Raw genomic sequence first — 15,544 nt, forward strand, 5'->3', positions numbered from 1 at the left:
TCACTCCCCTCTGGGAACAAAGCAGCCCTTGTGTTTTATCATCACCGTCATCAAATATTTACAGAGGCTGACAGACCATTTCAGGCAGGCCAGACGCGCACCAAATGCCACTCCCCACACACGTGGAGGTGCAGGTGAGCAGGCAGGGGAGAGCACGCCCACCAGAGGTCTGGTCCTTGTCGACTGGACAGGCCATCCCGGCTACAGGAAGGACGCAGGAGTGGGATGGAGGGCTCTCTATGCTTGGGCCTCCCAGGAAGCCAAGAGTAGGGGCATGAGGGCGCGTCCACCCCAGGCCAGGCAAGCAGAGGACAAGGGAGAGAGCAGCCCCATTGACACGGGCCCCCCAGGACCCCTCAGCCTCCTCCCTGCAACCCAGAGCAGTCCAGACTGGAAACTGCCCAAGCGCCCGGCAGGTGGATGGATCGCAGACTGCGGTCACCCACATGGTGGAAAAGGGCCCACTGCTGATCATGCACCCGGGGCTGAGTCCCAAGGGCATCCCGACGCCCACAGGCAGCAGCCACGAAAGGCTGGACACATGGGGCAGGCCAGCATCCACACTGAGGCCGGGTCCCAGGGGCTGCCCGCTGGGCGGGCTCACCACCTCTAACGCCCCCAGGCTCCCACACTGTCACCTCCAAGTCAACGAAGCAGTGCCCTCCGTCCCTTGGCGCCTCACTTTCTTTCACTTTGATGAAACAACCGTCTACCTTTCCTTTAAAACTCTCTCACTTTTTTCATCTGCTTTGGTCCCATTTTATCTCCATTTCCCTCAGTGCATCCCATCCTTCCTCCGACATTCGCCTGGCTGAGCTGATTCGCTTCCCAGCCTCCTTTTTAACCTTTTCAATGACAAACGTGGTCGTCTATGCAGGGCAGGTCTGCGGCCGTGGCATCCTGACCCCAGCCCACGAGACCACCCGTGGGCCCTGAAACGCCCACTGGCCCTGCGGGAACCCGGGACGCCGCCCAGCAGACGTGGCCCTCGAACCTGCGAAGGCAACTGAGCAACAGGAGGCCCAGACCCAGCAGACGGTGTAGGAGGGCCCACCAGCATCTGGGGGCCAGGACCCCAGCACAGTCATCAGGGCGCCACAGCGGGAGACAAGGAGCAGGGCCCGGGACGCCCACCTCACCCTCTGCCACCCCTGAGCCAGCTCCACGTGACTCCAAATCACTCACAGCTGCCGCCTGCAGCACAGAGAAGCCGCGGTGTCCTCCAGCACCCCGCAGAAAACCAGAGCCCCCACCGCCTGACCCAGCCCACCAGAGACACAGGAGCCCGCCACCCTCCCCGCACGCCACGGCCCGTGACCCTCCCCAGGCGGCGGCCCCTCCCCACAAGGCGCCCGCACGAGGCCCACGGTCGGGCCGCCATGTCCTCACCCCGCGTCCTCGTGCACACTCAGACGCCAACTCGGGGGCGGCCGAGACGGGGAAGAATCACTCGGCACAGAGGCCCCTAAGAAAATGTCCGGAAGCCTGCTAAAGGACAGACAGCCACCACCGAGGCAGCTTTTGTCCCCCCAGGAGCCCAGCAGTGCAGGTGACCAAGCCAACCCCCACGTCATGTCAGGGGGCCAACTGTCACAAAGCAAACGCTAGCGTGGCTCACACGCATCTGGGGTCTGGCGGGCAGCCAGGGCGAGGTGGGTGCTGCCTGTGTCCCCAGGGCCCGAGAACGTGCAGAGACCTGGACTGTTCCCTCGGGTCCCCCAGAACTGGCCCTCTCTGCCCGTGTGGCTGTGGCCATGCAGACCCAGACCCCCGGAACCCACTCCCAGTGGGAGCACAGGACGGCCCCTGACGCCCTGGGGAGGAGGGGGGCAAGGGTCCTCCTCCGAGGGTCCTTCAACAGCACAGGGCACCCTCACACTGCTGACAACTGACAAGCCTGCAGTCACATGGGCGGGTCACTAGTCTGTGTAAAAAGGCTTCAGGATGACAGTGTTCCCAAAACCCGAGCACACTCGGGCCCCCAGTGCCGCCCCCTGCCCTGCTCCCTGTCCTCGCCCTCCTCTGCCCTCTGAGTTTGCAATGCTTCTTCCAAAAGAGCCGAACTCCCTGTCTTGCTCTAACCTCTTAGTTAAAGAGAAGAAAGTCATCAGAACCTGTCCAGGCAGGTGTCAGTGGACTGCTGTCGGCCGACTCGGCAGGGCGACTCCCCAGTGTGAAGACCCAGCACGGCGGCCACCTTCCTTCTGGAGGCCCCGGGGTCCCCAACAGCAGCCAGGCTAGGAAGCTACACCCCACGGGCGCGGGAAGAGGCAACCCGATGTGCCAGGCCCCGCCTGGACACCAGACAGACATGTGGGAGCCTGCGCCCAGCTGCGGGCAGGGCTGGGGCTGAGCCCACCCTGAACTCACCCCCGGAGGACAGGGGAGACCAGTGGGCCCCTCACCCTGAGGTCAGCTCGCGCCAGAGCTGGGGCAGGTGGCGGCTGCAGGCCGCAGGGCGATTCCCCATCACCACACACGTAAGCACAGACTCCACAATTACGACTTTGCAAAAACACCCAAGAACATAAAAAAGAGACCAGGACATGTACCAAAGTGAGAACTGCTATGTCAGAGGAAGGAAATTTGGGGCAGTTTTCTTTCTCAGGTTTCAGGGTCTGTCGTGTCCGTCACCTGCATCTGGAAGCATCCCCCCTGTAATGGCCTCCCATCCATCGCCACCACCCCCGCCGTCCCCCACTCACTGGAGGGGTCCAACGCTGGAACGTGGGACTTGGCCCTCCCCTCCCCCGGTGTCCCCTCCCCCGGCGTCCCCGCCCAAGGGTGATATGGGGCGCCAGGTGGACACGAGGCCCAGACGCGTGTCAAGGCCTGAGGATGCCCGGGGACCCCATTGCACTCCAGAGTGGATGGACAGGCAGCGGCCTCCTGGAGGTCAGGGTCCTCCTGACAGCAACCCTGCTGCAGGCCCCTCTCCTGCAGGAGAAATCCCGGGGGGCTCAGAAGCACAGCCTGAGAGACTTGACTTAAAACAGGCGGCTGTCCGCTCAGGGGCTCAGGTACTCAGGTGCCAGAAGGAAGGCAGGAGGCCAGTGCCCCTGAGCCCTGGAACGACCCAAGCCTGCAGTCCAGCCTCCTGGCAGCGCCCCCCAGCGGCCCAGTTCAGGTCCCAGCTCTGCCACTGACTGCCCACCAGGAGGGGGACCAAGATGATCAGATTTGTCTTTCCAAAAAGCCTGGACGATTCCCGAAGGATCATCCCTGGACGCTGAGGCCAGTGATCACAGGTCAGGGGGACAGCAGAGTGACCCCTTGCAGAGTCCCTTCTTCATCACTTGCGAGTGGACTCGCCTCAGCCAAGAGACCCCCGTCCACATGGGGACAGGGTGACCCATGTCTGTGATCTGCACCAGCGCCACCCATGGGACACCAGTGCCACCCACGGGACACCGCGCCAGAAACGCAGCCTGAGGGTGGTCATGCGGGAGAAGAAGACAACACGGCAAAAGATTCAAAAATAATGATTAAAAAGGTGGAGGGACTATTCTGGGTTAAAACCGACATGACAACCAGATGCAACACACGACCCTTGACTGGATCCAGGATCCAAACAGAGCAGAACTGGGAGGCAAAGTCCACGTGAGACGCATGGCTGCTGGCGTCCACGTCAGACTTGAGTGTGACACGGGGCTGTGGTTTTGTGGGGAAAGGTCCTCGCTCCTACTGGAGGCATGTGCTGAAGAATCCAGGCCGAGATGCAAATGCGCCAGAACAATCGTACGCAAAGGGACAGAGAGAAAGCAAATGTGACAAAGGTTAACAACCAGTAATGCCAGCTTTCCTAAGTTTTCAAAATAAAAAGTTCAGGGGGGATAAAACTGGGCTGCTGGCAGAGAGAGACCCCACGAGGAAGAGAGGAGGGTGGGGCGGCGGGTGGGAGGCCCTGGGGGGGGGGCCGGGGCAGGGAGGAGCAGCAACCCCAGCAGGCATTCAGAGCAGCCGGGCGTGTGGCTCGTTCCCGTCAGGGGACAGGTCCAGGCGGAGGCCACGTCACAGAGGGCACCGCCCAGACCTTGGAGAGATGAGGCGGCCCAGACAGACCCGGGCAGGCGCCCCCACCCACAGCCTGCCACCCTCCCTACTAACCACACTCACCGCGCCCAGCCCCAGGGAGCAGGTCATACCCGCCTGTGCCACCGAGCCTTCTGCAGACGCCCTTCCATCCAGGGGGGACCACACAGGCCCATGCTAACCAGAGACCAGAGGCTTACTGGTAATACCCACTTTATAGATTAAAACATGGACCCCTAGCCAACCCCCCCAACCACCCACTTGCTTCCTGCCTTCAAATGTGGTTGTGATGCCTGGAGCTGTGGAAGACTTTCTGCAGCCATAAGGCAATGAAACTGGGGACAAATCCAACACGGCTGAGGAGAGTAGAAGAGAAAGAGGCAAAGCGATTTTGTCCCTGCCCACACTACCAAGCCACTCACGCCCTCGACTGGCCATCTCCAGGTTTCAGATTCTGGGAATGATCAAAGGTCTGCATGCTTAGCCACACTCAGCTTGCAGCTAAGAATTTTCCCAGCTTATCTGCTCCTGGGCAAGCGCACACAGAGCCTGGAAAGCAGGGGGCTGGAGGGAAGAGTAGACATCAGAAGGAGGATGGGTCCTTCCAGGGCAGCTTCTGGCCTGAGACAGGTGGGCAGTCTCAAGGGCGGGGCCCACTTTCCATCTCTAGCTCCAACCTCTGCCAACACCACCACCGATGAACAAGATGGGAGCTCCACGGTGTCTGCGACGGAGCCACCGTGGGAACATCTGCACCTCTACCAACAGCCAGCCAACAGGCCACTCCCCAAAGCCTGTCCTAGTCCCTAGTGACACTGGGAAAACGAAAGAAGAGGTGGAGGAGGTGCAGGGCCTCCACACCCCCTGGAGAGCTTCACAGCACTTTAAAGGCTCTGAGAAGTCCCGCAACATTAATGCCTGCCTGACCCAGCACTCTCCAGGCCTATTCAGTGACACCCCCCTTTCTGCAACAACTCTCTGAAGCACAGGTGGGAGAAGACGATCCAGGGCAGAGGATGGGTCATGCCAGCAGCCGCTGTCCCGCTGTGTGAGCCCGGATGTGAGCCACCTCCCCTGAGCCTCACTCTCATCTGTGAAAACAGATCCCAAGACCTCTGGAGGTGGTTCCGAGGACCCGATGAGGTCATGCATGGTCCAGGGGTCCGAGAAAGTCCTCACCATGCCAGAGCTTCCTCCCTGCCCTCCCCGTCCATGCCCTGCCCATGGCCAGCGGACAGCCCAGCCTGGGCCTCCCTCCTAAGGAGGCCCCCCCTGAAACCCAGCCAGGACCACCAGGACTCGGGGGCAGTGAGCCCCGAGCCCAGCACCCCCTCTACCCCGCTGGCTCCTCTGTCCGTGTGTCTGGGCAGGGCTCATGTCATGACACTTTAATTTTAGAGCCACTGTGGAGAGACCTTACTCCTGAATGCTTTGGGAAATACAGCCAGCTCGAGGGGAGGGGGACGTGGGGGGACTGCCTGCTCAGGCCCTCCTGGCACGTGCGTGAGACCACTCGGCACCGAGGCCCCTGGGAGCAGATGCTCAGGGAGCCCACAACTCAGGGTCACCTCTGTGTGGCCCAGGAGGCTCTGTCCAGCCCCCAGCCTCCCTCCACCCGACCCCAGAGCATGGATGAGCAAAACTTTCTGGAAAAGCCCTCTGTGAGGACCAGAACAGCAAGCACAAAGCAAGAATGAACCCCAAACCACAGCCTCTCCTCAAAAACCAACAGCATTGCCCATCATGGATGAATGGATAAAGGAGATGTGATGTATGGATTCAATGGAATACTACTCAGCCATAAGAAAAAGACAAAATCATGCCATTTGCAACAACATGGATGGACCTTGAGGGTATTATGCTAAGAGAAATAAGTCAGACAGAGAAAGACAATTACTGTATGACTGCACTCATATGTGCAAGATAAACAAACAAACACATAAATGTGGAGAACAGACTGGTGGTGACCAGAGGGGGATGGGGCAGGGAGAGGGCCAAAAGGGTAAAGGGGCACATGTGTACAGGGACGGATGGCAACTAGACTTTTGGTGGTGAACACAATGCAGTCTATACAGAAGTCAAAATATAATGATGTACACCTGAAATTTACACAGTTCTAAACCAATGTGACCTCAATAAAATAATTTTTAAAAATAAAATAAAAGAATTTACATATATTTCAAGTAGAAAATAAAGAGAAAGAAAAAAAGATTGCTAAATTGAATGTTCTAAGAAAACGGAGGGAAAGGAAATCTGTTTTTTATTAAAGTAGTAAGCCTGATTAAAAAAAGAAAGAAACAGCGTTAAAAGATATAATGTAAAAGCTGTAACACTGTGATTGCAGTTCTATTTATAAAAGAGATACATGTGTGTGAACAAGAACTTGAAGGTAATATGCAAAAATAATAAGTAGTTGCATTCACTTGGATTACTTTTCAGTTGCATTCACTTGGATTTGCTTCTCAATTCTGCAAACTTCTTTAATGTAGCTATTACACTGGGTTTTTTTTAATTAATAGACTATCTTTTGAGAAGTTCTAGGTTTTCAGAAAGATTGAGCAGAAAGTGCAGAGTTCCCATGTACCCCCTCACCCCCACGCACAGCCTCCCCTATTATTAACATCTTGCATCAGTGTGGTACATTTGTTACAACTGATGAGCTAATATTGATACACTGTTATTAACTAAAATCCATAGTTTACATCAGGGTTCAATCTTACTGTGCTATGCTCTATGGGTTTGGACAAATGTATAACGACATGTATCCATCATTATAGTATCATACGAGCATTTTCACTGCCCTATAAATCCTCTGTGCTCCGCCTAGTCATCCTCCCCCCAACCCTGGGAACACTGATCTTTGTACTGTTCCCATAGTTTTGCTTTTCCCAGAATGTCACCGAGTTGGAATCACGCAGTATGTAGCCTTTTCAGATTGGCTTCTTTCACTTAGTGATATGCTTTTAAGGTTCCTCCATGTCTTTTCATAGCTTGATCGCTTGTATCTTTTTAGTGCTGAATAATAGTCTATTGCAGGATGGACCACAGTTTATTTATCCACTCACCTACTGAAGGACGTCTTGTTTGCTTCCAAGTTTCAGCAATTATGAATATGCTGCTGTAAACATCCGTGTGCAGGTTCTTCTGTGGACATAGGTTTTCACCTCCTTTGAGTAAATATCAAGGAGCGTGATTGCTGGATCATAGGGTAAGAGTATGTTTAATTTTGTAAGAAGCTGCCAAACTGTCTTCCAAAGTGGCTGCACTGTTTTGCATTCTTGTTTTTTCATTCTTTTACAGTGTCTTTTGCAGAGCAAGTTTTTTTCATTTTAAGGAAGTTCAATTTCTAAAGTTTTTCTTCACAAATCAGGCCTTTGGTGTTGAATATAAAAAATTATCCGCAAACCCAAGGTCATCTAGGTTTTCTCCTGTGTTATCTTGCAGGAATTTATAGTTTTGATTTTACATTTAGGTCTGTGATCCATTTTGAGTTAATTTCTGTGAAGGGTGTAGGTCTGCGTCCAGATTAATTCTTTTGCATGTGAACGTCCACTTGTTCCAGCACCATTCGTTGAAATGACCGTCTTGCTCCACTGTGTCTGTCACCTTTGCTCCTGTGTCAAAGGTCGGCTGACCGTATTTATGGGGGTCTATTTCTGGGCTCTCTAACCTGGTCTGTAGATCTATTTGTCTATTCTTTCACCAATTTCACACCGTCTTGATCTCCTTTCTTTTATTCTTTTCCAAAAAACTTCATATCTATTTATAGAAAGCTGACATAAATTAGAAGTAGTAATCAAATACTCTGGAAAATTCTTGGAATTCAACTCCTCCAGGGAACAGAACTGGATTTGAAAACTATTTGAGACGAGAAAACCTGCAGCGCACCCTCAGGTTGCCAACCTCAGACGGGCTCTGCCCCTCCCACCCAGGGGCCTCTCCACCTGAAACACAGCCCTGGAGGTTCTGTGGCCAGAGCAGATCCTAGCCCGCTCCCTAGAGATTCCAGCTGCCGCCTTCACACCCTTTCCTTATCCCGCAGTGCGGAGAGAAGGCAGCAGCCGCCAGGTGCTCTGGGAGCCCACGAGCACAGGCCCTCAGCCCGCACGCCCAGGGGCCCTGGTCCACCCCAGGACCCGACTCCTGCCTGCAGGCTGGGCCCCCTGCTCCTCTGGGTTCAGCTTGCTCTCTGTGCCAATCTCTGCTTCTTAAAACCGTTTACCTGAGGGGAGTGAGCATGGGTGAAAGAGGCTTCACCCCAACTGCCTGCTCCGGCTCAGGGTGAACACACTTCTCAACAGTCCCCGAGGCCCCACAAGAGCTGGCTCACACCATCCCCACTGCTCAAATGAGTAAACCGAGGCTCACGAAGCCAGGTGCCCTCCCCATGGGAAGGTGTGGGGCTGGGGCCCGAGTGCTCTGGGGCCTTTGCACGCGCAGGGCAAGCGCCCCCTTCCACCACCGCAGGCAGAGGCTGGCCCCCGCCTCACCGCTCAGCCAGCAGACCACAAAGGAGACCCAGGCGCACGGCCCAAACCTTGGCAGGACCGGGTCAAGTTCTCCTCCACCAAACTGTGATCTGGAGCTCCGTGTTGTCACCTTGGGCGCCGTCCAGCTCCGGCCTGAAGCCAGCCCAAACCACAGTACCCAAGACACACCTACGACCACGCGGAAGGCCGCAAGTCCTAACGATCTACAAGGTGATCTCAGGCATACAGCCAGCCCAGCCAGCCCAGAACTGCAGGACAGCCTCTCTCCACACTCGCCTCCTGCGGGCTCCTGCACGAGGACCTGGCTCTCCCGCCATGACGTGGCCAGTCCGACTCACCGTGGTACCACCGGGCTGGGACCAGGGCTCAACAGACGCCAGCTGAGCCAATGAACCACACCAGCCTGCACTGCCGAGTCCAGGGTCTCCTGGAACATCGCTCCCTCTCCTCTTAGCAATTCTTTTTCTCACCACCATCAGGTTAGAGCTAACAGCCTGCCAGCAAAGCTCACCCACCACAGAGGAAGCCCCCAGCCCCACCTGGAAATGGCATGGGGGTAAGGAGATGCCCACTAGCCCTCCCAAGAGTTAGCCGGTCCGGGGGTCCTGGCTCTGGGGCCCAGGTGCCTGGGCAATTCGGGGCTGAATCAGGCTCAGCCTGGCACCCCACATGCCAGGGCTTCCGAGGACACCCCGAGAGGCACATGCTTGGCCGTGGGAGCGCCTGCTTCCAACAGGGACCCAGCCACGATGCCCAATGTGCCCACAACGGTGACCCACAGCTCGGGCTGCTCGTCCACCATCACTGACTGCACTCTCCCAGCTGACACCACTGGGGCGGGGCGGGCCCTCTGGGGGCTGGGCACCCCCACTGCTGCACTGGTGAGGGGGAGCCCATTTCACAGGCCTCTCGGGCAGCTGGCACCAACCTTTCTCACCAACCAAACCAGAACCATGGTCGGCATGGCCCGTGAAACATCTCACTGGGTAAAGCAAGCACAGAGTCAGCATCCAGCTGATTTCAAATTACAGCTCTCCCAACAAAATAAACTCTTAGGAAATTAAAATAATAAAAATAAGAGAGCAGACTGACCACCAGGCAAGCTGAGTGTAGCCCTCCCCCGCGTCCTGCGGCAGCACAAGCACCGGTCCTTCTGCAAGGCTGCTCCTCTCCCTACGGCGGCAGGGCTGCCGGGGGCTCCTCTGAAAGCAGACGAGGCCCGCAGCCGAGCCTTCTGCAAGAGGCCATCAGCGGGATCTCTCAACCCTGGCGCGAGGCTGCCCATCACCGAAGGGTGTGCGCCTGGCCTGTCCGTGAAAGATGATGGCACACCTGCAGGCTTAGGTGTGCGAGCTCAGTGCTCGGCACAGGTGGAGCATCCAAGGCTGTGGGAGAAGCTCCCAGCCACACTGACGGCAGGCAGGCCCGGCCGTCCTCTGAGGACAGCGAGGGAACCAGCACAGTCGGCACGACAGCACACAGAGAGCCCCCAGGGGCGCCATCGCCTCCCCCGGCATCATCGCCTCCCAGGGCACAGGCAGATGACCAGACGTCTGGCTGGGGCAGGCAAGTTGGGAACACACGGCACCTACGTGGCTGCACGAAGGGGACACTGGCAGGTCACACAACCATCACAAGCCCCTTCCCGGCCTCAAGGCCAGGCCATCACCACCCTAGCGGAGCCCAGCCTGCTCTAAGCAGTGCAGAGCAGCAGCAGGACGGCTCCACAGTGGCACCTGTCCCCGGCTGGTGGGGCTCAGCCCTCGTGGTACCTCAGTAGGACCCTCACAGCCCTGCAAGCGCTCCGGGTGGAGGATCAAGGACCGACACTTCCATGAAGCAAAATGCCCCCCACACTGGGCGCAGGGCGTGGGCCCGGACACCAGCACAGGAAACACGGGTTCCTGGTGGGATCGCCCAGGAGGCAGCCCCCAGCTCCCCAACAGCAGCTCCCAGCAGCCTTCTGTGGAGAAGGGGCAGCACAGAGAACCTGAGACCCCATCTCCCCTGAAGGCAGGGGGCTGCTGATGGGGAGGAGCTGACCCAAGGCTCTCTTCTCCAAGCTCCCCCTAGGAAAGGCCAACATGCCGCCTCCAGCGAGGCTTCCGGACGCTGGCCGGGTCTGGGTCAGCTGCGTTTTCTCTACAGGGGATCCACACCGACTCAGAGGTGGCAACAGGTGAGAGAGGGTGTCCTGAGCCGCCCTGGACAGCGTCAGTGGTCCAGACCTGCCCCCTAGCGCAGCCCAGAGCCACAAGGAGACCCAACTACCCCAGCGCTGTCTGCGGGACGGGTCCGTGCAGAACCGGAGCCGGCCAACAACGGCCTCCAGGCCATGGGATCATGAGCGGGAGAGGGCAGCAGCCCAAGTGTTTGTGCTTCCTCCATTGCTAGTGTAACGTGTTCTGGTGCCAGGAATAAATATTCATTCAAAAGAAAAAGGACAGAGAGGTAACACTTTAAAATGGCTTCTCCCCAAAAGTCAGTGTCGGCTTGGACATCTGGACAATTCAGGGGGTGACACGTCTTGCCGCCCTTCACTGTGACATGAATGCACACGGCTCTCTCTGCAAAGCCCTCTCAACACTAAATTATGGGAGGAAATTAGACGTCACAGGATCTTACATCCCCAAGCCAGATTTATTACGTCCAGAAATTCGGCCTTTCCTCCCCTTGGCAGGGAACCCTGGAAAAAGCGAGTGGCCGATGCCGTCTCAGTTCTCAGGGAGGCCAGTGGGTGCCCACGCCCTCCAGTGTCCCAAGGGTGGGAGCAGGAAGCAGCCTTCGGAGGGTGGGTTTCCAGGGCCCTCCAAAGCTGTGGCTGAGGCACTTCTGGGGGCTGGGGAAGGGGGGCAGGGGGCGGGAGGAAGCCTGAAAATCTCCCCGTGCTGAAGGCAACACTCCTGGAGACCCAACCTCCCCGAGGAGCCCCGACACCTGGAATCCTGGGGGTCAGGAGGATGAGCCCCTCCCCAGGCACAAAGCAGCATGCACCTGCCGCCCTCCCATGCACTGTGGTCCGAGAGCCCTAACCCAGCACCCTGCCCTCCATGCCCATCTCCTCTTCTTAGTGGACAGCCACGCCAAGCCAGCGGCCTCCACCCATGATGCTGCAATCTCCCCTCCACCATCTCTGTCCTCTCCAGTGACCTTGGGGGTCTTCCACAACAAAACCAGAAAAACCACAGCCTCCTGGTCGGTGAGTAGGCGGCAGGACACACAGCAGGTTCTTGGCTGCTGTCCTAAGTTGGTCCAGGCCCCTCTCCTAAGCTGGTCTCAGACCCACCCAGCAGAAAGCAGCTGACCCCAAATTCTGCACATCAACCTGGGGCAAATGTTAACAGGGCCCTCTTGTTAGGGGAGGCGCAGGGACAGTTTCCCCACTGGCTTGGGGCCCCCAGTAACCCTTGTTCAAGGAAGATCATGACAGATGGGAAGCCATCTCTGGCCTTCCCTCTCCCACCCAGAGTCCAGGAGTAAAAGACCCCTGGACAGCAGCCAGGCTCCACCTCTGTGCTGCTCTGCGCAGGGACCAGAAGCAGGCCCACTCGCCTCTCCTTAAAGGGAATGGGAACGAACGACCTCCTCCAAGGGTCACGTGCGCCTGCAATGCTTCAACTGGATCAGCAGGGCTCCGCTGCTGAGGTCTAACTCAGAGCCGGCCTGCTGCAGCTCCCGGGCTCCCATCCTCCACACTGCAGAGGCATTCCACTCTGTGCTCGGAGCGCCACACTGGGTCACTTGGCAAGAGCGAGAAGGTGGGGAGGGAAGGTGCACAGCCACACTCTACAATCAGGAGTCCTCCTCTCCTCTCCAGTCTTCCCTTCCGGATCCTCTCTCCTCTCTGCTTTCTCACACAGCAGTGAGGCCCAACTCACTCCAGGGCCCCCAGACCACAGGCCGCCAGGGCCATCCTCAGCAGGGCCCAGGACCTGCAGCCATGGGGGGTGCTCTCGGTTCCTCCTGAGGGACTACACAGGACCCACTGGCCCCGCCACGGAAAGCCCACATTTCCACGGCAGAGCCAGGTGGGGCTGTGGGGAGGGGCGGCCTCTGGAGCTCTTTGTCTCAGGAGAAAGGCTGAGGTCAGGTCGACACCCCAAGTTAGCCCAGCTTACACACTCACACGCACGCAGGCCACCCTGCAGGGGCCCGGAGGACAGAGCAACCAAACCGGGTTTGTGAGCCAAAAAGGCAGGCGCCTGCAGTGTGGCCTGGAAGTCAGGCCTAGAAGGCCGGCTCTTTTATAGGGTGCTGGGGCAAGCTTAAACCCGAGAGGCCGGCTCGGCCGGCTCTCGCGCAGGCCAACCCTGTGCCCAAGAGCTGCCCCCGCAAGCGAGGGAGGCTTGTAAACACCCGCTGTGACAGGCGCTACCCTGGCTTCCACGGCTGGCCCAGGGCAGCTCGGGTTACTGTTTATATAATCCTCCAGGGTTAGGGCTGACACAGCCAACGTGAGGGCAAGGCTATGAAAAATGCATGCCCACAGCCTTTGCATCCAAAAACCCCACATTTCACACGATTTGGTCTTAAGCCTTCTCACACATCCACCCTGTGACCGTAGGCTCGGGAGCACCCAGACGCCCAGACACCACCGCTCGCTGACAGCACTGCCAGGCAGGCCCCACCTGGACAGACCGCGTCAGAGCGAGCCCCGCAGGCATCCCCGGCTGGGGCACCCACACCTTTAAAGACAGGGAATGTGCTCATTTAGGGGCAGCCCAGAGTCCCCAAGCCGCCCTGTCACCAGCTGGACACAGGGCCCTGTTGCCCCCACGCTGCTTCTGCAAAGACACGGGGATCTAGACAGCCCGGACCAGGAGTCAAGAAGGAGCGGGGCTGACAGACGCGGCGCCAAGCGCGCGCTCTCCACACAGGGCCACGCTTAGAGCGGCACCGGGAGGTCCGACCTCCGTCACCCGACCTGCGCCACGCAGGCCGCACGCACAGCCAGCCACCGGCACCGAGGGTGACACGCCGCCCCCAGGGCTGCCTAAGGCCAGGCAAGGCCCGCGCAGGAACAAGGCCGCGCGCAGGACGCCCACGGCCCCCGCCCACCCGCTGCCAGCGCGCCCTCACCTGCAGCTCGCACCACGCCACCTCCACCCAGGTCTCGGTGTCCAGGCCCTTGTAGACCGTCTTGAAGGAGCCGCGGCCCAGCTCGATGTCGAACTTGAGGAAGCGACCATCCAGAGAGGTGGCCACGGCCTTGAGGTCGTCCTCGTCGTCCTTCTCCTCCTCGGGCTCGTCCCGGCGTGAGCGCCCGGGCTCCGGCCTCGCCTCCGGCGCCCCCGCGTCCTCCTTTCTCGCGGCCGCGGCCTCTTCGTCCCGGGCGCCGCCGTCGGGCACGGGCGCCGGGTCCGGGCCGGGGTCCTGCGCGCCGGCGGGCTCGGGGCCGGGGTCGGCGGGGGCTCCGGGCGGCGCGGCGGGCGCGGGGGCGGCGGGCGCGGCGGGGCGGCCGCGGGCGCGCTCAGCGATGAGGCGGCGCGTCTTGCAGAGAAGCATCACCCGGCGCTGCAGCGGCTGCGAGGGCTGCGCGCCCGGCGCCTCGGCCGCCTCCAGGCCCGGCGGCTCCTCCTGGTCCGACTCCACCACGCTGCGCCGCAGGAAGCGCTGGGGCCCGGGCCGCGCCGCCCGCGCCCTCGGCCCCGCCGCCGGCTCCGCCATGCCCGCGGGCCCCGCGCCGCGCCCGGCCTCCATCAGCGCGCCGGGGGCGTCTCGGCGGCCGCCATCGCCGTCCATCTCTGCGGGCAAGGACACACAGGCCCGCGTGAGCGCCGGCCGCGCCGCACCTGCCCGGGCCGCGGGATGAGACAGCCCCGCCCCGGGGCCCGCGCCCTGCCCGCCCCGGGATCGGAGGGGTCTGTGCGGCTGTCCCTGGGGAAGCGGGCTGCAGACGGAACCGGGGGGACCGGGAGGCTCCGGCTGGGTGGGAGGGGCACTCACGCCCTGCCCAGCGCAGGGAAGGGGGGCTACTGAGCTGTCCTGGCGTGGGGGTGGGGGGCTGCAGACGGGACCAGGTCCGAGTTGGGGGAAGAGGGCCGTGCCCTGCGCAACCGCGGCCTCGGAGGGGGCTGCTGGCTGTCTCTGGGGGCCCCGGGGAGGATGCAGGGGGGACTGGGAGGCCGGGGGAAAGGAAGGCACCGACCAGGTGGCGGCTTCACAAAGGACGCGGCCCGGGGCGCAGGAGGGGCGCAGGGGAAGGGGGCTGCAGTGGCGCAGCGCGCACACAAAGGCGGCGGGCGGGGGGCTCGGCACTCACAGAGCGAGCGGGCGCCGTCCATGCCCGAGGCCCGGCGGCCGGGGCGGGCGAGGCAGGCGAGGCCGCGCTCGGGGCCGGGGTCCGCGCTCTGGCCGGATTGTTCTCGGGGCTGGATCGCTCTTGGAGCCGGATCGCTCTCGGGCCGGTTCACTCTCGGGCCCGGGTCACTCTCCGGGCCGGGTCGCGACGCTGCTCCCTCCGCCGGCCCGCTGCGGGGCCGCGCTCCCGCGCGCTGCTCCGGCTGCGCTCTAGCACCGGCTCCGGCCCGGCGCGCGGGGAGGGCGGGGCCTCATCTGCCTGCCCCCGGCGGGCGCGGCGGGGCGGGGCCTGGCACGCCCACCTGGCCTCGGGCGCGCGCAGCCACCTGCGGGCCGGCTCCCAGCCCCGCCAGCGCGCAGGCCCGTTGCGGCGGTGACGCTCTTGCTCCAGACAGCACTCCTGCCCCCAAAAGGCCCTTTGGAATATCCCGCGGGGCCGCTGTCTGCGGAGGACCCCACGTGTCCCAGAGAAGAGGCACAGACTCACCGCCTCACCGGGCCCAGCAGGCGCCCCAGACCTCGGAGCCCTGTGCCAGGGCAGAATGGGCAGGCTGGAAGGCGAAGGCCTGGGGCCGGGTGTCTCCCCAACCTCAGGATGAAGCCTGACCCCTGCCCCCCACCCCGAGACTCCAACCCAAGGCTAGCTAAGCCAGGTCGGTCGTTGGAGTGTCCTTCCCTCCTCCCTCTTCACCAGGATGCGTCAGGACCTCACCACCAGGAGG

At 60.4% G+C, this 15,544-nt stretch overlaps 1 protein-coding gene across 6 annotated transcripts in view; it reads right to left on the reverse strand.

Annotated features, from left to right (window-relative positions):
- The window catches only part of WNK2 (WNK lysine deficient protein kinase 2), a 119,312-nt gene extending 104,292 nt beyond the window's left edge, over positions 1-15,020 (reverse strand). For all 6 annotated transcript variants that reach the window (XM_058566084.1, XM_058566082.1, XM_058566081.1 and 3 more), the window contains exons 1-2: positions 14,785-15,020; positions 13,602-14,266 (exon numbers count right to left, since the gene is read on the reverse strand). In XM_058566084.1, the coding sequence (XP_058422067.1) occupies positions 13,602-14,264 (663 nt within the window). In that variant the 5' untranslated portion in view covers positions 14,265-14,266; positions 14,785-15,020. The remainder of the gene's footprint in view (positions 1-13,601; positions 14,267-14,784) is intronic.
- Positions 15,021-15,544: the final 524 nt, after the last annotated feature.

This window comes from Diceros bicornis, chromosome 22, assembly GCF_020826845.1.
Source record: "Diceros bicornis minor isolate mBicDic1 chromosome 22, mDicBic1.mat.cur, whole genome shotgun sequence".
Lineage (NCBI taxonomy): Eukaryota > Metazoa > Chordata > Mammalia > Perissodactyla > Rhinocerotidae > Diceros > Diceros bicornis.